Below are 22,551 nucleotides of genomic sequence, written 5' to 3' on the forward strand. Positions count from 1 at the left end.
AGTGACCTATTTATAACTGTCTCTAATTGGCCACAGCAGAGAAGGTAACACAAGTTACAACATGGCAGCTCCCATTGTTTTATAGACACTAAAACTTTACACTTATTTTCTCACTATTTAAACAACTAATGAAACTTTAAAAATAAAATCTACATGTTAGTCATGGACTAATCTTTTCTTTGAATGCATCATTCTATCTAGCACGTATTTAGTGTTTAATGTCCCTTTAAGCTTACAGTCCTGCTTTTCAAATAAAGAAACCAAGAGAACGAAGAATAATTGATAAAAGAAGTAAATTAGAAAGTTGCTTAAAATTGCATGCTCTATCTGAATCATGAAAGAAAGAAAAATTGAGTTTACTATCCCTTTAACCCTTTGAGTGCTAACGACTTTCCCACCTGGGTGTTAAGATTTTTTAATGTTTTTTTTGCACAAAATTTTTTTAACGTTTTTTTTCAGACCCCCAAGACATACACTGATGGAAAGGTTAGGCGATTACCTTTCCAATGGTGGGTCTTGGGGGTCTTTAGCTGCTAAGATGCCTGAGATACAGGCTTCTAAGCAGCATGCCCCCTGCTCCTATACTTAACATTGTTAAGTATAAATAAAGTTGCGCGGTGACGTCATCACGTTATTGCGCGTGACATCACCACGCAAAACAGGAAGCCCCGGCGATGCCTGTCACTCTACAGGCATGATCGCCGGGGTAGGAGCGGGTGGGAGCCCCCAGATCTCCCTCAAGGTGGGAGAGTGCTAGTGAGTGGGAAACTCTGTGACGGTTCAGAGCCGTCGTTAGCACTCAAAGGGTTTTAAGAATAAACAGAACATATTCTGCTATGTGAAGAAAATTGGAATGTGAAATATTAGTATTTCATGTTGGGTTTAGTGATCAGGGTTTTTTTTTTTTTGCAGTTTTCATGCTCTATTGACTTCTATGGGAGATGAAGTTAACATAGTCACGATAATTTTTTTGCTCGTGATATTTTTTTACTTTCAACTTGTAATACAAGTGCAACCTTACGCATGCAAATAGCCTCTGTCTGGCAAAGTTAAATAGCGCTCCACTCGTAATCTAGCCCCATATTTCTATTGGGTTTTGTACAAAAGTACAGTAATTACTGGCCAGCTGAGTATAGTTCTAAGGCAGCTGTTTCTCAATTCCAGTCCTCAAGGAGCCCAAACATGTTAGAGTTTAAGTTTTTCCCTTCTAACTCTGTTCATTAGCTTGCTCATTATAACTGTCTCACCTGTGCTCAAATAGGGAAATACATACTCTTTATTATATAAGAAGGGTCTGGCCATCTGGAATAATGTAATATACAACCAACTGGAATAATGGGCAGGCTGGACTTTGAATTTAGCCTGCTATGTCTTACCTCCATTTATAATAAAATAGTTTATGGAGGAGGACTGTGCTGGGGATCATGTGGATTAAGTGGATGTTTAATAGAAAGAAGACGCAAATGGTAAGTAAAGTTGTTTTACTTACAGGTGATTTTAGAGAATTTAATTAAAATGTTTGTTAAAAATCAAATTTTTAAAACTTTTTTTTCAAACGGATTTGCGATGGGTGATTAACATTGGTGGAATTTTAAGAAAGGGGCCCCTTAGAAGGTTGATACATTTTAGGGGGTATATGCATTTTAGCATCTGGTTAGGGTTAATTTAGCTGTGGTGAACACGGTTATGCATGTTGGTTTCAAGGGTTGTGGTAAGGGTTAATTGATATAGGATCATTGTGGTTAGGATAAACTTTGGTGGGGGGGGGGGGGGCAGCTGGAGGGCTGTAGTTAGGTCTAGCTAGTCTCAAGTGCGCTAACCCAACAGATCTCTGGTTAATTTTATAAATATGCCCCAAATGTCCCCAAAAATACAGTGTAGTGTATTTTATTAAAAAATAAAGATGGCAGCATCTTTATTTTTTAACAGAATAACTGCACTAGGCAGTATTTTGGGGTAATGTTTGCTGGAGTGGGGTGTTGAAAAGTGCCTTTACATTGCGATCTATGGGAACTGTGTGTTCCCAGTAAATATATACTGTATGTATATAATTATATACACATAATAACACATAACTATATATGTATATAATCATATAAATATATATTTAAATGTGCTGCCATCGCTGCGCTACTTAACCCTTTTGCTGCGCTGAGGTTCTGATGCCGTATCTGAAGGCATCAGAACGAAGCTACCATTGGAGCCTATGGAAGCACACTCTCGTGAGTGCAATTTTTCCCAGCAATGCGAAAGCGTGCGCTGGTATTACACAGTGGAACACAAATATCCTTCTCATGAAAGCGATATTTAGCGCTCCATTTTTAATCTGGCCCTATGTATCTGTGTTGAGGGATTTCAAAATTTAAAACACAAAAGTCAAATTCCTTTTAGCAATTTACTTTTAGCATCAAATTTACTTTGTTCCCTTGGGATCCTTAATTGAAAAGCATACCTGTATAGGCTCAGGAGCAGTAATGCACTACTGGGAACACACTCATAATTGATGACTACACACATATACAGTATCTGTTGTCTGACTCACCAGATATGTTCAGCTAGCCGCAGAAGTTTAACAGATAGTTATATGCAAAACATTGCAATAATAAAGAGCACCAATACATTAAAGCACTTTAATGTCATTTTAAAAACTGAGGACAGTTGTGATAGCAGGAAAACAATGTACAGATACATTTTTTGTAAATACTCATCTGATGTAGTTGAATTAATTGTAGCACTTGATTTGTCAATGAATGCTAAAATATTTTACTTGTATAGAAATTAAGCAACCCACTTGACCTTAAAGGACCACTCAGTGCAGTAGAATTACACAGTTGACAAGTACATAATAAAAAGACAATGCAATAGCACTTACTCTGAATTTTAAATAAGCAGTAGACATTTTTTTCTGACTATTTTTATATTTTCTCCTATATTCCGGCCCCCTGTATCATGTGACAGACATCAGCCAATCGCAGACTAGTATACGTATACCCTGTGAGCTTGTGCACATGCCCAGTAGGATCTTGTTCCCCAAAAATGGAATGTAATTAGAAAGTGTCTTAAAACTGCTCCTCTATCTGAATCATAAAAGTTTATTTTTACTTGAGTGTCCCTTTAATAAATAAGTATCAAACGCAATGCTGGGCAATCAAGACGGTTTATTTAGCACATTAAATATAAATTCTGCATTTTAACTTTGGAGCTGTGTCTTGCTGTAGATCCTAGAAGATGAAATTGGAATGGCTGTGCATTTATTCCTACTTTATGTAGTCTGCAGTATGATGGCTAAATTAGCGTCTAATACACTTGTAATATTTATAGTGCCAACACTTAGTTAAGCAACCTTTATGTAAGATTTATGTTGATTTCTTAATTTCTCATTTAATGGCGAATTCCAAAGACCATGTTTCATAAAGATAATTCTCCATTTAAATTCACCAGCCCATTAAATATTAAAATTATGTTTCTTATGCAGTGTAGAACAAATTTGTCCAGCTTCAGCGATTATTTGCACTCATAAAAATTAGGCCTGATTAATAAAATTTAAATGCTTGATTAAGTTGACATTTTCATGTTTCACTTCTGATTTATGAAAATTATTCAGTGTTTGAGCCTTAATATTAGAGGTGCTGCACAGTGGTTAGATTTTTTTCCCTTTATTGCAGTTGATACCATTATGTGTACAGAGATGTAACTTGCTTGCAATTAAAGTCACAGAACAGATTCCATGGGTTAGCCACAAATGCTGCCAGTAGTTTATCAAGTCTAATACCGACACAACAGGGGTCTTATGGATTATAATCTAAAATAACATAAATATTTGGGGAAATTAAAAACAAATATATATATACAGTATATATACTGTATAATATATATACAAATAATAAAACTTTCCAAAGTACTTCTATTATCAAACTTACCTCATTCTCTTGGTATCCTTTGTTAAAAAGCATAACCTAGGTAGGTTCATGAATGTGCTCATGTACTATAAAACAGCAGAATGCAAATATGCATTTAACAATGTTATGCATTGCTCAAACACTGCAGCCATTTAGTGCTCAAAAGCAGCCATATATTTCTCCAGACATGTACACTCTAACTACCTAGGTATGCTCCTCAACAAAGAATACCATGAGAACAAAGTAAATTTGATAACAGAAGTAAATTGAAATATTGTTTTTTAACCGTTTGCTCTGAATCATGAAAAAAAAATGTTTTGAGGGGGTTTGACGTCCCTTTAATAAAAAATAAAAATGCTGTAGAAGTTATAAGGGAAATTATAGAAAAACTTTTAGTGCCAGATTATGCACTAACTTTAAACCTTCAAAATGAACCATAGAGAAGCATATAATCTAGGCATATAATATAAAAAACAATAGGTGAAAAATACTAGAAAATGTCACTATTCTTTTTCAGTGGAGTCATTATCATTATAGGTACATAGAACAGAAAGACAGTAATAGAAAGTGTACTATTTACCTTGATATTGAGGTCAATATTGATCCTGCACTAGATTACAAGTGCAAAAATATTAGCAATATTGTGCATTAATATCGCTCAAGTGCAATCAACAGCAATCCCAGCACTTAGATTGTTTGCTCATATTAAAGCCCAAAGTTATCTTTTATAGCTCAAGCCATATTCTAGTGCATGCAAACCTCTGCATGTTGGATCCCTCACTTAAAGGGATATTCCAGCCAAAATTGGAAACCACATGGGTGCATTTCGGCATTGAACAGAAGCAATTTTGTAATATACATGTATTAGCAAAAATACTTCTAATAAAAGCTATAGCAGTTTCAAAAGTGTATTTAAATATGCACCGTGCACCAGCATTTTAAACACAGCACTTGCTCAGAGAACCTAAGGTGCTTGTACCATCTGGTAATGACTCAATATGTAGATTGCTGACATGATACAAGCCCCAGTGATGATCTGAGCAACTGCAGTAATTAAAATGTGGGGGTAGTGACAATATCTAGTTATGCATCACATGCACGTGCAGAGAAAAATGCGAACACTAAAACAGTGATAACTTTTGCTAGAAGTATTTTTGCTAATACATGTATATTGCAAATATGTTTCTATTCAAAGATGTAATTAATCTATGTGCATTTAAATTTTGTCCGGAATGTCCCTTTAAGAGACCTGCGCTATCAATTGCACTTAACTTGTAATCTTGCCCTTCATTTTTAATCACTATAAAAATGTGACTAGCAGCTGGTGCTTTTAGCTACTAGGGTATGCCAACCTTGTACTCAAGTATGTGTGCACTACAGTTTTATATGCAGGCATGCATGCTGTGAGGCAGTGTATTTCAACCGTGGTCCTCAATTACCCCTAACAGGCCAGGTTTTCATTATAGCTGAACCAGCGCACAGGTGAATTATCAGCTGATTAGTAACCATGGTTACTAACCTGCTCTCACCCATCAGCTGATTATTTCACCTATGAACTGGTTCAGCTATAATGAAAACCTGGTATGTTGGGGGTAATTGAGGACCGTGGTTGAGAAACAATTCTGTAAGGGACTGGCAATGTCACACTAATGTCAATGAAACCTTGACGCTCCCTAAGAAAATGCAGACAGGTACCCTTGCCTCTCTTGTAAATGTTGATGTAGCATATGTCAAACAGGAGTGTGATGAACATGTATCATAGCCAAAAAGCTGTCTCTGACCTCAATTTAACTGACAGGACAATTGTGTATGTGGGTACCTATTTGCTATACAACCAGCCAAAAGGCTACAAGCTCTCATAATGAGACCACCATCATTAAAATAAATCTTTCATTGTCATTACAATAAAAGAAAATAGGAAGATCTGGTGCTATCCTGATTTAAATTTGAATCTTGCAACAGCAACATCTAAGTTTCTAGTAACTAAAAATTAAATATTGGGACATGTTTATTGGTTTTATTATTTTTGTGAGCAAAACAAAGACTGCAAAATATAACTGTGCTGTTTGCATTACAGTACATAAAGCTATTGTACTGCACGCTGTACATCATCCAAAAACCTACTGTGGGAAGGACTCTCTTGTAGATTACTGTGCATTAGAGGGCAGTTACTGTAACGTTCAGCCATATGCTCATATCTAATAAAACCTCCAACATTGCTGCAATCATATCATAGCAAGCACTGTCTGCGGCTGTTATCTCGTTTATGCCTGTGGCTAGAAAACTGAACAGCCAGCTAAGATATTAAGATATCTCTATTTTTGGCACTGTGCAATACTTCTCTGCTGTATCATGATGTTACTGCAATTAATTAAAGTATGTGTCTAAACTGGGGATTGACTTGAGAAAATGCACAAGTCTGGTGCTAAATATTATGTGATCCTCTATAAATAATGAGGCATCTATATTATTGATAGTATGCACTGTGTATTTCCTATTGTATGCATCTATGGTTAGTATCAGCTGTTTGTGGAGAAACTGCAAAGTGTATCAAAACTGGGGCAGGAAAGTAATCCCACTGGGTACTCATATATAGTTTAATATTTATCCGTTCGGTAAAAATTAAAATTCAGAGAAAGCAAGAGTTTTGTTTTCTTATTTTATAACGTTAAACTCTACATATACTTATTTTCTATAAATTGGTGAAATGACCACACCTTTTTATTGGCTGCTGACCAATCAGTGAGTCACATAAAATAATAGCACAAAAGACTCTCATCCCAAGTAGCACCATAGGTCTTTCATAATGAAACACACAGTTCCACTGCTCCATAGGCAATATTCTATAGAAAACGTCCTTCTAGAAAATAGGGAAGGAAGATAAGAATGACTCACCGTATCCTGAGACCGGTTATCCTTGCCAGATATGATTAAGAAGTAGTTCCATGCTAGTAACAGTAACAGTGCAAGTGGAATCATGTAGATCTCAAAATTCCAAACCACAAGGAGAAATACCTAGGGAAATAAAAACACACATCAATGGTTAAAAACTGTATTTAGGATATTACTAAAGTGCATTGCAAACTAATGTAAATCTATTGTGTTAGGCAATAATGTGAAAAGAGTGTCAGAAAAAAAAGTAGTGCATTAAAAGAGCACTGGACATAGTACAACAAAAAAACCTTCATTTTTTTTTTTTTTTACTTGAAACTAGGTTAGATCTTTATAAATCAATTGACACTGGTAGCTGTGTGAAAACTAATGTAAGTATTCAGTATACATGTGAGATGAATAACAGCATCAATATCATGTTTGCCACTATTTATAACATTCTCCATAGTTTTGGATGATATATATATTCAAGTTGTGGTTCCTAAAGTGGGTGATGCTGCCCTCTGGGGGTCATTTGGATTACTGAGTGGAAAACTAATAAACATGAGAGGTGGAAGGGGTGCTCAGATTACCATAAGGAGGGCTAGTGGAAGAGGATACTAGTGGGCTCCTTCAAATGCTTTTATTGTAGTTTGCTGTGCTTTCACTAAGATGCTTAAAGTAACACAACTTTCTAGCTTTGTGTTTGAAGTTATAATGCTCTATGGTAGCAAAACGTTTCCTTTAATTATAGCGATGGGTTAGCAGCAGCTTGCACTCTCTCTGACTGTGATAGATAGCAGCCACTTGTAGAGACGGCTCACATCCTTTGTTTTATAATGTATTTTCATTGTACTGTTCATTGTTGTACTAATTATTTCTCTCATATTTAGCGGACTCATAAAGTTAATGTACAATTATGATCATAGCAAAGAAATTGATTCTTGCACAGTAATTATCAACTTCAAAAATTTGTAAAATAAATGTAATTAATTAAACTAAAAAATAATTTGAATAAATGTTATCAATGATATATATATATATATATGTTTAAGGTTAAGGTAGGTGGGTGCTGATAGTGAGATTATGGAGTCAATGGGGCACTGGCCAGAAAAAGTTTGGGAACTGCATTAGAGTTTTCCAACCTAATGGTAAGAGGAAAAAAGTTTGCCTCTCCAGTGAATTTACTTATTATACTATCTATCTTTTCTGATTTGCAGGACTTTCATAGTTTTGGGAGCTCTTCCCTACATTCCTTATTCTGCTTCTTCTACCCTAAGAAAAACCCAAATACCAAACCCTTTCTATGTGGCCCATAACCAATGAAAATATATTTTCTTAAGGAAACCAACAGCACCCAAATGCCTTGTTTACTTTTACCAATAGCAAACATGACCCTTTGAGAAAAAAAAAAAAACACTAGCCCCAAAGTCCATCTTCACAATTCTCCAGCATATCTATCCCCTGCTAGCACACAGCTACCCCATACATCTAGTACACTGAAAAGTAATGGGCCTTGAAGCTTGTTGGTAATGTAATTACTGCTAAACATTTCCAGCCAGCAGTCTGCTCTCAGGTAATTGTTCATTGTGAAGCTCTGTACAAAAGTTTTTATATTTTGAACCATACATTTTACATATTGTTTACTTGCTTTCACCTTTATTTTAGACATAACGTAATGGGCAAAGGCACTGTTTTATCTGTTTTGGTCAATCTGTCATCCTCCAGCTGTTTCCAGGTTTTGTCTTTAATAATTGGGGTTCCACTCTGTTTTGGCTTCTTTGTATAACAGACCCCTTATTTTGTCTCTGGACATTACATTTTTTCTTCTTGCCCTAACTTTAGGTTTTGTGCTAAATCTTGCTCTCTATTCTAAGTCATTCTAAGATTAGTCTGCTGGCAAATTATCTGCTGTATCTTTGGACTTCTCTTGACCTTCAACCTGACAGTGAGAACTTTGTCCTTCTGACTGAAAATTTGACTGATATTTCCACAACAGTATCAACAATAATGTTGAATAAAGGTAATCAATAAGCCTATAAGAAGTAAAAGGAAGTAAAAAATATTTGTAAGGGACCAAACAAAGATTTACTTTACATCTGCTCAGCCATGAAGGCAAGCATTGGCAAAAACCTGAAATCCACTGCAATGATCATCCCTTATAGTGCCACATTAAATGACATGCATAAACTGCCATCTCATAATTATTATCCAACTAAACACTTGTAATATTATATTTTTTATTATAGTAGATAAAAAACTCCACAAAACACCCTTGAGACGGTTCTACTTTTTCCACACTGGTAAAATTATTGATAGAAGAGAAGCAGTAATGTGAAAGGAATTACAATGAGTTCACCATGCATTCAAGAACAGTTCAACCTATTTATATTACTGATTAACACTGAATCATTATTTAATACCAAAGACCTTCATCTCACTGGTGTAGCAATGTCAGATGAACTGGCTGATGTTGCAAATGTCAAGCCTACTACAGCACGCCTGAAGGTCCTTTTGTTGGAAATCAGAAGTGATTAGGAAAAAGTCTAATGCTGTGGATAACAGTAAACATACATAAGAAGAAATTGCTTTTAGCACAGCTGCGCGGAATAATAACGATACCAGTGATCAGAGCATTGAAAACCAAGTCATCAACCATTCACTGCAGAATGAACCCTGCAGGGCATTCGCGCACTACAAGAAAAAAAATGATAAAAAATCCCTAAGGTAATGAAATGATTAAGCAATGATTACAAAGGGACGCTAGCAAGGTGAATAAAAGGTTCCTAATATGAAGTCTTGATTGGGGTGGAACTGTGCTTATCTTTTCAGTTGCATGGTAAGGCCGTCACAAGGCAGATATTTTTTAAGGCAAATATTTAATTGAGAATTTTTTTTTTTGTTTAGAATAATTCAAGCTGTTTTCAGTTGCTAGCACGATATTAGATAACCGCACTTCCTTTTAAAGACAACCTACTTCAGTACTTCAAAACTGATAGTTTAATATAAAAAAATCAAGTAATAAATTTGACATTTATCTCCCTTTACCATAGTGTGATAAATAATATAAGAATTAAATTATATTTGAGTATCTCATTCATAGCTAGTAAATATTTTTTTAAAGCAAATTATTTTATTAAATGGTCTGTAGCACATAACATTAATTATGAGAGGTGTATTTTTAAGCAGTCATGAAATACATTATTATATAGAAAAAACTGTGGTATTCAATAACAAGATTATAGATTACTCATATTTCTATCTAAACGATAAACTTAATATTTTAAGGGAGCGTACACGTCAGGCAATCTTGACTTTCTTTACTATATTATTTGATACCAGTTTTACTGAAAGACTTTGTCATCTATCAGTTATTCTCTATGTAAAATACTAGCGTTGCAAGTGGCTTCTGAATTTGCCATCTTCAGCATCTGATATTCTGTTTGTATGTAATTATTTTAACTTTAAACTAATTATATAAACTAATATGCTTAAATGTTTCTATCATATTTCTGTGTCCCTCCATTACTCCGTTATAAATAATAAGTGTATCAAATCTTTTCCATGTATTTCCTTTTTTTTTTTTTTAAAACTATGGATTGTGTTTCTAGAACTAGGGTTTCCATAATTGTTCTCAGTTTATGTTCTGCAGGAGAACATAGTGAACTATAGGGTAGCATTAGTTATTTATTGTTTTTGTTGCTAATACCTTTTCCTATGCAACCAAGTATCTGTTTCACTTTTTCCTACTGGAATAATTCATGTTTTACTTACCTTTAAAGGGACACGAAATCCAACAAAAATCTTTCATAATTCAGATAGAGCATGCCATTTTAATCAACTTTCTCATTTACGTCTATTATCAAATTTTCTTCATTCTCTTGCTATCTTTTGCTGAAAAAAGCTCAGAAGTGTGCACGTGTCTGGAGCACTAAATTTTAACCATTTGTACTGCAGCTTAATAAATGGAGCCCTACGCATGTTGTGCACATTATATACTTTTTACTAATGTATGTATAGGGTAGCAAGTTAATAAGTGGAGTAAATGTTCTCTAATGTTAAAAAAGGGTTGTACTTTAATTTCTAAGAGTTAATCTTTTAAAAAATGATTTCATGTTGCAAAGTAATATTGACATACTTAAAACCCCCCAAATATTTTGTAGTCCAGTAACAAATTATCTGCATATTATTTTGATAATTACACCTTTTCCAGGATTAATTTTTTCCTATATCTTTAATTCTATCTAATTGGAATCTAATGGGGGTATATTATTCTTTTCTTTTTTTTTAGGGTAGGCATAGTGATGTCAGTCTGTTTAGCAAAATGTAATCATAGGTCAGGTCAGTTCATATAAGAAGTCCAGCTGCAATAATAATTATTAAAATATGCTAATGCACAGATATTAATAATAGTTGTATTTGTACACAAATAAAGGTACACATTAAATATGGCATTTAGTAACAGTAAACCAATATATAGGGAGTGGGAAAGGAAAAGTAAGAGGTTAGGGAGTGGAAACTAGATGGAATGGAAGAAGGGTGATTAATTGGGGAGGAATGGGCCCTTGCTAGGGATAACCAAATGTGTATTGTATTGTAGGAAGAAATACAAAAGATATAGATGAACTAAGCTTTTAATACTCCCTCAAAAAACTACCTCTTCAGAGAAGTCTACAATCCAAAAACATGCCACCCTCAAATGACCATGGCCAACAATCAACCGTTCACCACAAGTTACTCCTCCATCTTTTGTCTCCAACAACCAATTAGATTGTTAGCGACCCTAGGAGCTGCATATCTGATACCTCAATTCCTCCTGTATTTGTTTGTCAAATGTTGTCTCTTACAAGTTTTGTATAATTGTTGTATTTAAAAGAATTGTACTATGGACAGTTGCTGTAGAATATGTTGGGCACTTTATATATAAAGTATAATAATAATTGTACCCCCTGTATAGTGCTGGCAGAATCTGTTGGCACATTACAGTAATATTAATGCCAATAATAATAATAAAGGTGGGGATATCTAATATGGGAAGTTATGAAAGGACAAACTATAAAAAAGTCAGACTTGTGGTTAGATATTATATAGTATCATGTATGTCTTCCTTTAACAATATATGTAATCATATTTTTAACTCATCTACATCTCAGCACCAGACCTATCCCATTCCTTACTAACTCTTGTCACTAACCATCTTTCGAATATTTCATTGTGGATGTCCTTTAACTACCTTAAGCTAAATCTCTCCAAAACTTATTTTGCCCCCTTCTTTCAAAGTCCCTACCCCCCTAGTATTATCTAACTGGTTGATAATAACATCATTACCCCAACCTTGCATGCCGATGTCTTGGGATCACACTTGACTCAGATCTCTCACTCCCCACATCCAGTCTTTGGCCAATTCCTGCCGCCTCCACCTTAAAAACATCTCCAAAATTCACCACTTCATCACACAAGACACAACTAAGGCTTTAATCCACTTTCTCATCTTTTTTCATCTGGACAATTGCAACTCAATCCTATCCGGCTTCTCTAGCTGCCGTCTATCTCCCTTACACACTTTACAGCTTTGTTTACATCAGAAGGACAAGGAAGACATAGAAACTATTAAGCTGCTAAATAAAAGCATTACCTGTACAATTTCCTACATTTACTTAAAAAAATGATGATAATAATTATTATTAGTTAAAGAGGTATGCATAACATATACTGTATATCAGTATATAGTTGCTATTACATGTTTTTTATTAAGCTTAATCAAACATTTAAGGGGATATTACAGTTTTAGTTGTAAGCCCCTTTAATAAAAGAATAACTATCAGAAGATAATCATTATAAATAAGTTATCATATTTGTGTTCACATCTTCCTAGTTAAATACTATATTATGCAATTTTTGCAAATCAGGGAAACATTTTTAAAGATGTCCTCCATTTAAAAAACCATAGGCAACAGGACAAGAAGTCATTGTCTTATCAGCCTGTTTTAAGGCATTCTTGATGTCAGTCAATAAGAAATTTCTATCACACAGCAATAAGCTGGGTTCCCTGCTTGGTAAAAGACAAGACTTCAGCTGCCTCCAGGAAACCATCAAAAATTTCCTAGAATTTTCCCAGGAGAAACACAACACATTATTACTGCATAGGGGCATTCTAAATATATGTACATTTTTTTTCTTCTCTTCTTTTTTTTTTAAAGAACCTTATAATTGAGTTGAGACACTACAGCAACCTATTGTGGAATGTGACATTTCTTTCCTCCGACATATATATCTATTTCTACCTGAGTGACAAAGTCTTCATGAAAAAAATCCCTGTTTTGTAAAACATTTTAAAAAACAACCATAAAAGAATAAAATGTTAATCCAAATTCAGATAATTAATACATGTGCTCATATATATGTCGGATTTTAACCCTCAAAAAATGTTTGTAATTGTAGTAATTTCTCCACAATGCTTATTGTTTCCTATACATATTTATAGCATTCTCCCATCTTGCAATGCCATTCTCCACATCCTTTCTTATCTTTTCACAGTTTCTTGTCATATAACTATTGCTTCGTCCCCTATACTATATAATTCTACCCAATATTTAGACAACTGAGTCCAGCTTTTAAGATTCTCTTGATACTGTAGGTCACTGAAGGTTAAGGACTCTCATCTTCTCATGTGAACTAGTGTAATGTTTACAGCAAAAAGCATTGCAGAACTTTGTAGGGCAGAAACCATTAACAGTATTAATGCGCTAACAAGATTCATTTGTTAGAAATGACATTGGCTACAGATATTGAACTAGTAATAGAGTCTATCTATGTTAGATAATTTAACAAAAAATGCATCTTATGATAAATAGGAGGTCTATCCTGACAAAAATATAGAATGAGCAGCTGAATAAAAACATTATTTTATCATGACTGTGCACTGGCCTGATATGTACCCGTGCACAAACAGGCTGAAAGGGCTGAGAAGCCCACACACAAAGTGCTAGAGCCAACCTGCAACCACCTACAGAACTTAAAGGGATACTAAACCCACATTTTTTTCTTTCATGATTCAGATAGAGCATGCAATTTTAAGAAACTTTCTAATTTAATACTAAATGTAGCCACCATTCAGCAAGCGCTACCCAGGTGCTGAACAAAAATGGGCGTCTCCTATCCGTACATTCCTGCTTTTTCAAATAAAGATAGCAAGAGAACAAAGAAAAATTGATAATAGGAGTAAATTAGAAAGTTGCTTAAGAATGCATGCTCTATCTGAAGCATGAAAGAAATCATTTGAGTTTAGTATTCCATTGAAAGCACATATTCCTACACAAAAGAAACAGACCTGTATGTCACATTTATATGTGTGTCACATTGTCTGACTTCCTTGTCGCAGGATGAAAGACATTGTCACCCAATGAAAGAGGCCAGACAGTGCTAGGAGATATCTGAACACATAGGGGGAGTCAATGACAAGAGACATTTATGAACAGCAACCAAACACCAACTAGCTCCCAGTAGTGCATTGCTGCACTTGAGCCTACCTAGGTATGCTTTTCAACAAAGGATACCAATAAAACAAAACAAGTTATATAATAGAAGTAATTTGGAATGTTGTTTAAAATGGCATGTTCTCTCTGATTCATAAAAGTTTCATTTTGACTCTACTGTCTCTTTTACACTAGTGGTTTCCTATATTCGTATACCCTGTTTTAAGATTTGTTTTGTTGTTGTATATTATAGGATAGATTATGTTGCAGCTGAAATACTTATTTACTTTTTTTTTATTATTCCCTTATGTCTATGAAGGTTTTTATGATTCAATAAGCTTTTATTATTATATAGAATTGAACTGAAATTTGAGAGCTTAGTTTTATAAAAAAAAAAAAAAAAAATCAAACTTCTATAAACAAGTGATAATATTAATATCATCATTAAATTGAGTTTTGTCTTAATGGCCAATGTGATTTGATACTTAGGTCCTAATGATTTAAAGCTTTCCACACAGGTGAGATGATCTAAAATCATAATTTATGCTTATCAGATAAATTCCTTTCCTTCCTGGCAGGAAGAGTCCATTACTTTATTCCTTACTGTTGGGAAATACAACACCTGGCCACCAGGAGGAGGCAAAGACAACCCAGCCAAAGGCCTAAATATACCTCCCACTTCCCCTATCCCCCAGTCATTCTGCCGAGGGAACAAGGAAAAGAAGGAGAAACATCAGGGTATAAAAGGTGCCAAAAGAAATAATATAAAAAGAGAGCCAATCATCAAAAAAATAAATTACAGGTGGGGTCGTGGACTCTCCCTGCCAGAAAGGAAAGGAATTTAACTGGAATCATAAATTATGTTTTCCTTCCATAAGGCAGGTAGAGTCCATAACGTCATTCCTTACTGTTGGAAAAACTATACCCAAGTTCCAGAGGACACTGAATGAATAACGGGAGGGAACAGAAAACAGAGGCGGACTCTATTCTGAGGGCACCACAGCCTGCAAAACTTTTCTCCTGAAAGCTGCTTCAGCCGAAGCAAACACATCAAACTTGTAAAATTTAGAAAAAGTGTGTAAGAAGGACCAGGTAGCCACCTTACAAATCTGATCCATTGAGGCTTTGTTCTTAAAAGCCCAAGAGGAAGCCTGTGGTCTAGTGGAATGAGCCATTATCCTCTCAGGAGGCTGTCGTCCCGCTGTCTCATAAGCTAAGCAGATTACACTCCTCAGTCAGAAAGATAGAGAAGCGAAGTAGCCTTCTGTCCCTTACGCTTCCCCGCATAGATGACAAACAAAGAGGAAGATTGTCTGAATTCCTTAGTAGCCTGAAGATAAAACTTCAAGGCATGAACCACATCTAGATTGTGAAGCAAACGTTCCTTCGCTGAAGAAGGATTAGGACACAAGGAAGGAACAACAATTTACTGAATAATGCTATATTTCAACACCACCTTAGGGAGGAACCCTAGTTTAGTGCGTAAAACTGCATTATCAGCATGAAAAACCAGATAAGGGGGATCACATTGCAAAGCAGAAATCTCAGAAACTCTGCACGCAGAGGCAATAGCCAACAAAAAAAGAACCTTCCAAGATAACAATTTAATGTCAACAATATGCATAGGCTCAAACAGAGCCTGCTGCAAAACACTAAGAACAAGATTGAGGCTCCAAGTCTGATCCCCAGATCTAAAGACGGGTCTGATCCTAGCAAGAGCCTTTACAAAGGACTGCACATCTGGAGTCTCAGCCAATCTTTTGTGTAGTAACACTGACAGGGCTGATATCTGTCCCTTCAGGGAACTAGCAGATAGACCCTTCTCCAGTCCATCCTGGAGAAAAGATAAAATTCTGGCAACCTTAACCTTATGCCAGGAAAAGCCACACTCTTCACACCAGTACAAGTAAATCCTCCACACTTTATGGTAGATGCGACGAGTAACTGGCTTACGAGCTTGAACCAGAGTGTCGATAACACTCTCAGAGAACCCTCTCTTGGCTAAGACTAAGCGTTCAATCTTCATGCAGTAAGCCCTAGAGAATCTAGATTTTGATGAACGAAGGGACCCTGTATCAGCAGATCTCTGCGACAAGGCAACCTCCACTGAGGAGATGAGGACAACCCCACCAGATCCACAAACCACGTCCTTTGCGGCCATGAAGGAGCAATCAGAATCACAGATGCTTGCTCCTGCTTGATGTGATCCACCACACAAGGTAATGGAGGAAAAATATATATGAGTCTGAACCTCCATGGTACTGAGAGGGCATCTATCAGTTCTGCCTGAGGATCCATTGACCTCGACCCATATCTGGGTGGTTTGGTATTGAAGAGTGATGCCATGAGATCTATCTCCAGTGTCCTCCACTCACTGCATATATCTGCAAACACCTCGGGGTAAAGAGACCATTCCCCTGGTTAAAGGATTGCATGCTGAGGAAGTCCACTTCCCAGTTGTCCACACCCTGAATGTGGATCGCTGACAGCGTACATTTGTGAGTCTCCGTCCACTCTAGAATCTGAGATTCTTCTCACATCACCAAGGAACTTCTCGTTCCCCCCTGATGGTTGATATAGGCAACCGAGGTTATATTGTCTGATTGGAATTTGATATACTGGGACGAACCCAGAAGGGGCCAAGCCTTCAAGGAAGGCATTGAAGATTGCCCCGAGTTCCAAAATATTGATCAGAAGGAAGGACTCCTCCTGAGTCCACAGACCTTGTACCATCTTGGCACCCCAAACGGCTCCGGAAAGGCTTGCCTCCGTAGTCACAATCTCCCAGGACGGTCTCAAAAAGCATGTGCCTTGGGACAGATGATCTGGACAGAGCCACCAGGAGATTGAGTCTCTCAACAGGCTGTCTAGCACGATCTGTTGAGACAGATCTGAATGGTCGCCATTCCATTGTCTCAGCATGCATAGTTGAAGGGGTCTGAGATGGAATATGGAAAAAGGAATGATGTCCATGAAGGACACCATGAGTCCGATTACCTCCATACACTGAGCCACTGAGGGTCTCGAGGAGGCCTGGAGGGCAAGAAATGCAGTAGTTAGCTGTCAATGTCTCTGATCTGTGAGGAATATTCTCATGCATATTGAGTCTATTATAGTTCCCAGAAAATTCACCCTTGTACTTTGAGTAAGAGAACTCTTTTCCAAGTTTATCTTCCATCCATGTGATCGAAGAAGATTGAGAAGGGACTCTGAATGTTCTTCAGCTAGACGAAAAGATGGTGCCTATACCAAGATATCATCCAGGAAAAGCGGTACTGCAATACCTTGTGTTCTGGCAATGGCTAAAAGAGCCCCCAGAACCTTTGTAAATATCCTTGGAGCAGTAGCTAGGCCAAAGGGAAGAGCTATGAACTGGAAGTGCTTTTGCAGAAAAGCAAACCTCAGGAACTGACATTGTTCTCTGTGAATCGGGACGTGAAGGTATGCATCCTTCAGGTCTATTGTGGTCATAAACTGTCCTTCCTGAACCAGAGGAAGGATTGACCGTATTGTCTCCATCTTGAAAGAGGGAACACTCAGAAACTTGTTTAGGCATTTTAGGTCCAGAATTGAACGAAAAGTTCCCTCCTTCTTTGGAACCATAAAAAGGTTTGAATAAAACCCCTAAACTTCATTCTGCTGTAGGTACTGGGACAATTACTCCTAGAGAGGAGAGATGCCTTACGCAACCTAAGAAGGCAGCCTTCTTTTCTGGTCTTGTAGACAGACTGGAGGGTAGGAATCTGCCCCTGGGCGGATGAGACTTGAATCCTATACTGTATCCTTGAGATACAACCTCCAGGACCAGAGGGTCCTGCATGTCCTGGAATCAAGCATCGGAAAAAAGAGACAGTCTGCCCCCTACTTGATACGATCCCGGATTGGGGGTCGCCCCTTCATACCAATTTGTTCTTGGCGGGCTTCTTAGTCTGTTTGGACTTATTCCAAGAGTGAGCTGGCTTCCAAGTACTCTTGGGCTGCTTGGACTTGAAAGAGGACTGCTGTCATTGTGACTTGTCAGCACGAAAGGAACGAAAATTAGACAGTTGCCGTCCCTTAGGACTATTCTTCTTATCCTGCTGTAGAAAGGCACCTTTCCCTCCGGTAACCGTAGAGATAATGGAGTCCAGTCCTGGATGAATAAAATCTTCCCATTGAAGGGAAGAGAAAGGAGTCAGGATTTAGAAGTCATATCCGCAGACCAAGACTTTAACCAGAGAGCCCGGCGGGCTAGAAACGCAAAGCCAGCAGCCTTTGCATTTATGCGAATAATCTGCATATTTGCGTCACAGATGAAGTGCTTCAACTCTCTCCTGAATATCCTCAAGGGGAGTCTCCACCTCAATGAGCTCCGACAGAGTGTCGCACCAGTAGGTAGCTGCTCCAGCAACCGCGGCTACAGCTTCCGCCGGTTGAAATATAAACCCTGTATGTTGAAACATCTTCCGCAGAAAAGTTTACATTTTCTTATCCATAGGCTCTCTAAAAGAAGAACTATACTCCAGAGTGATAGTAGTATGCTTAGCCAGTGTAGAGCTAGCATCATCCACCTTAGGGATGGAGCCCCATAAATCTAATTGAGAGTTAGGGACCGGGAATCATTTTTTTAAAGTAGACGAGGGGGGGAAAGAAGTTCCTACTCTTTCCCATTCATTACTAATAATATTCGCCATCTTAACTGGCACAGGAAAAGTCAGAGTGACCTTCCTATCTTCATAAACCCTGTCTAATTTAGGGATCTTAGGTTCCTCCGGGAGTGTAGCCTCTTGGACCTCTAGTGTAGACAGAACCTCCTTTAATAAAAAAAACGCAGCTGCTCAATTTTAAATCTAAAGGAGGGCTCCTCTGCTGAAGGATGTTTAGAAACTGAAGTCTCCGACTCAGAAAGTTCACCCTCTGAAGCTACAGAGGTTAACTCTTCCTTGGATAGCTGGGATATAGTAGCTAAATCCGACAGATATTTGGATGACTCTAGGTCAGGAGAAATATGTTTTTTTTGTTTTTTGTTTTATTTAATTTTTATTCAGAAAAAAAATATCAATAATAACAACAAAGGTAAATTTGTAAATAACATCAGTAAATAGTGCAACAATTTCATTGTATTACATTTTACATAATAGATACATTCAGAAGGGGGATATGTAAAGCAGAATAATCCAATATCCATGAATGTTCAAGACCCCCCGAACCATCTGGAAGGGATCATTACAGGCCCAACTTATAGAAAAGAGACAACCTGTTTTTCATTTGTCTGAATGAAATAGCATTATACACATTTTACATGAGACCATGAGAGAGCTGTCATTACCAACATCATAATGTAACCATTGCGTGCGTAAGTATAGAGTGTTAAACTAACCGTTTCAAGCTTGTGCTTAGCTATAAAATGAAAATGAAAAGGGGGAGAGGAGGAGGGGGAGAGAGAAAGAAAGAGAAAAAAAAAGGGGAGAAAGAAGGGGAGAGTGGGAGAAGGGAGGAGGAGGTTTCATATTGAGGGAGAGGATAGGGATAAGGGAGGGGGGGGGGACTATGTGAGGTTACCTATATATCCATGCAGAATTATAGGATTAAGCTACTACAGAGGCAGAGTGTATGCAGAAAGGGACAAGGCTCACAGTCAGGAATTATTCCAGGCCATATGCCCAGATCATAATCTGAAGGTCTTCTGATCCATATATGTGGGAGACGTATGATTCCATTGTCTTTACGAACCCTAAGATATCAACCACCTGATCCCAGGAGGGTGGGGTTCGCTGTAGCCACATTTGAGCTATAGCCAATTTTATTGCTAGGAATAGGTAGATACAAAATAGTTTATGCGGCAAAGTCAGGTGAGTGGGTAGTATGTGGAATAGACCCATGCTCGGTGATAACAGCATCTGGATACATTTCGTGGTACAGTACTGGATTTGCGGGCATAACCACCAAATATGTTGTGGGGTCCCCAGTGCCTCGCAGCCTCTCCAACACTTAGGAGAGTTAACAGATGAGATTTTGAACAGGCGGATAGGCGTCATGTGCCATTGTAGGAGGACTTTAAGGAACAATTCGTACAGAGTTGTACAATGTATAGCTTTTCTAGTTAACTGAGTTGCGGTCCTCCATAGTTGGGGTTCATGCATGAGATCTAGAGAAGATTCCCAGTGTCTTATTAGGGGAGATTTATGAAAAACCGGAGGATTTAGGATGTCTAAATATGATAGAGACAGCAGTCTCTTAGGGGGAAGTGCTGAATCCCACCTCATCTCCCATCTAGTTCTGGCTCTCAAGGAGTCGCTATCAAAACCCCATCATCTGAGGAAGCTACGTAGTCTCCAAAATTCAAAATGTAGGATTGAGGGTGGATTAAACTTCCGAAGGAAGGCTTGGAGGGTAAGCAGTTTATCACCGACATAGAGGTCTGCAACATTAGTTAGGCCCATATTAGACCAGATATTCGGGTGGGTATCAGGTAGAGATAATAATAACCCTCTATGTGAATGAGCTGGTGATGGGTGTGGGGCAACATTAGACAGATTATGAATCTTATCCCAAAATTTCAAGTTTGACCTTATGATAAGATTAAGAGAAAGAGCGGGTGGTCTGGCATGTTTGGGGATCCATACCAGATCCCTCAATGCGTATCCCTCTGGAATAGATGCTCAATTGCAGCCCATTTACTTTCTAGGGTTGAGCCCCATTGGGTCACTTGGGACAACCTTGCAGCTTCATGATACCTCAATATGCCAGGAGCCGCCACTCCCCCCGCCAGTATTGGCTGTTGCAGTATGTTAGTAGCAATTCTAGGGGCCTTGTTGCGCCAAATAAACCTGTTACAGTGTTGTTGGAATTTGTGAATTGTGGATCTGGGGATTGGGATGGGTAGAGAGCGAAAGAGATAGGTCAATTTAGGGAGAAGGCTCATTTTAAATGCAGCGATTCGTCCCAGCCAAGATAAAGAAGGGACATGTTTCGGTAGATTTTTCAATGGCCGATAGTAAAGGGGAGAAATTTAGATCAATTATGGTTGGTATATGGTGGGATAGATAAACACCTAGATGTTTGATGAGGAGAAATATGTTTAACCTTTGTCTTGCATTTGTTAGAGTAAGGTAAGGCTCTCAGGGCTGCAGACACTGCTGACTGTAACTGTGCGGTAAAGTCCACTGGGAAAAGGCCATCCCGAGGTGAAGGATTAGTTGAGCCATGGGGAACTGCATGTTAATGTAGAAAGGGTAGTCATTTCTTGGGACCCAGATTCCTGAGAAGTAGACGGCTCAGAAGGGCTAATAGCGCTATGAGTATTAGCAGGCTTGTCTCCCTTCTTAGACTTTAGATCAGTGCTTAGGCAAATGCAACAAAATTGAGCAAGCTAAAAACCACAGCCTCCTCATAATATAAAAAGGAATTATTAATCAGTAAAGAAGGAGTGGAACCTTCTAATGTAGTATCAGAGTCCTCCATAGCTTTGTATATACCAACAAAAAGACAAACAAAAAGAAACACTTTTATTTAACAAACGGCACCTTACTCCCAATGGCTGGGACACTCACCACCTCCTAGACCATGACAGCTAACAGTGAAAACGCTTTCCTCAGGAATGTTGTCTGCAGTAGGATCTTAGGAAATGAAAGAGACTGCACCTGGTTACGTGGTGCGTAAGACAAGACTTCCCCTGCTATGAAAAAGGGCGCTAAGCTATTATGAGTTGCGCAACACATCAAAAACAAAAGTGAACCTGTTTGTTCCAAGCCAAAAACACACTGTCTATGAGCCCCCAAAAACCCTCTCACATTAGGCAGATATAAATCCCAAAGCTGTTCAAATAATCTCCCTGAAGGAGATATTAACCCTTGATACTACTGAGGTATAAAGGATCTACACCATGACCCTGTATAGCGTTTTAAAGTGTATATATAAAAAACGGTCTTACCCTCCAGGATCCATGCTGTGGAACAAGCACAGTCTCTCAAGTGTGACAGTCTTGATGCAGCGCTTCTGAAATGGAATTGAGTGTAGAACAGCTAAACAGTGATTGCTCAGGAGCTGTTAGCGACATTCTAGATGGGTTTGCATAAAAACTTTCCCTGCATCTCCAGATTCTAACTTTCATCAATACTCTGAGAGGTTGACATGATTACTTAAAACTCCAGTTCTTTCTTGAAGGAAATAAACCCATTACAGGACTATCCAAATCTCATGACACTTCTCTGCCACCTCCTATAGTGATGAAATGCAAAGAATGACTGGGGGATAGGGAAAGTGGGAGGGATATTTAAGCCTTTGGCTCGGGTGTCTTTGCCTCCTCCTGGTGGCCAGGTGTTGTA

General features: G+C 37.7%; 1 protein-coding gene across 1 annotated transcript in view; it reads right to left on the reverse strand.

Moving 5' to 3' along the window:
* The window catches only part of MCTP1 (multiple C2 and transmembrane domain containing 1), a 1,142,062-nt gene that overhangs the window by 170,782 nt on the left and 948,729 nt on the right, over positions 1–22,551 (reverse strand). The window contains exon 16 of the mRNA XM_053701494.1: positions 6,795–6,914. Coding sequence (XP_053557469.1) covers positions 6,795–6,914 — 120 coding nt within the window. The remainder of the gene's footprint in view (positions 1–6,794; positions 6,915–22,551) is intronic.

The sequence above is a fragment of the Bombina bombina genome, chromosome 2 (assembly GCF_027579735.1).
Source record: "Bombina bombina isolate aBomBom1 chromosome 2, aBomBom1.pri, whole genome shotgun sequence".
In the NCBI taxonomy this organism is placed as follows: Eukaryota; Metazoa; Chordata; class Amphibia; order Anura; family Bombinatoridae; genus Bombina; species Bombina bombina.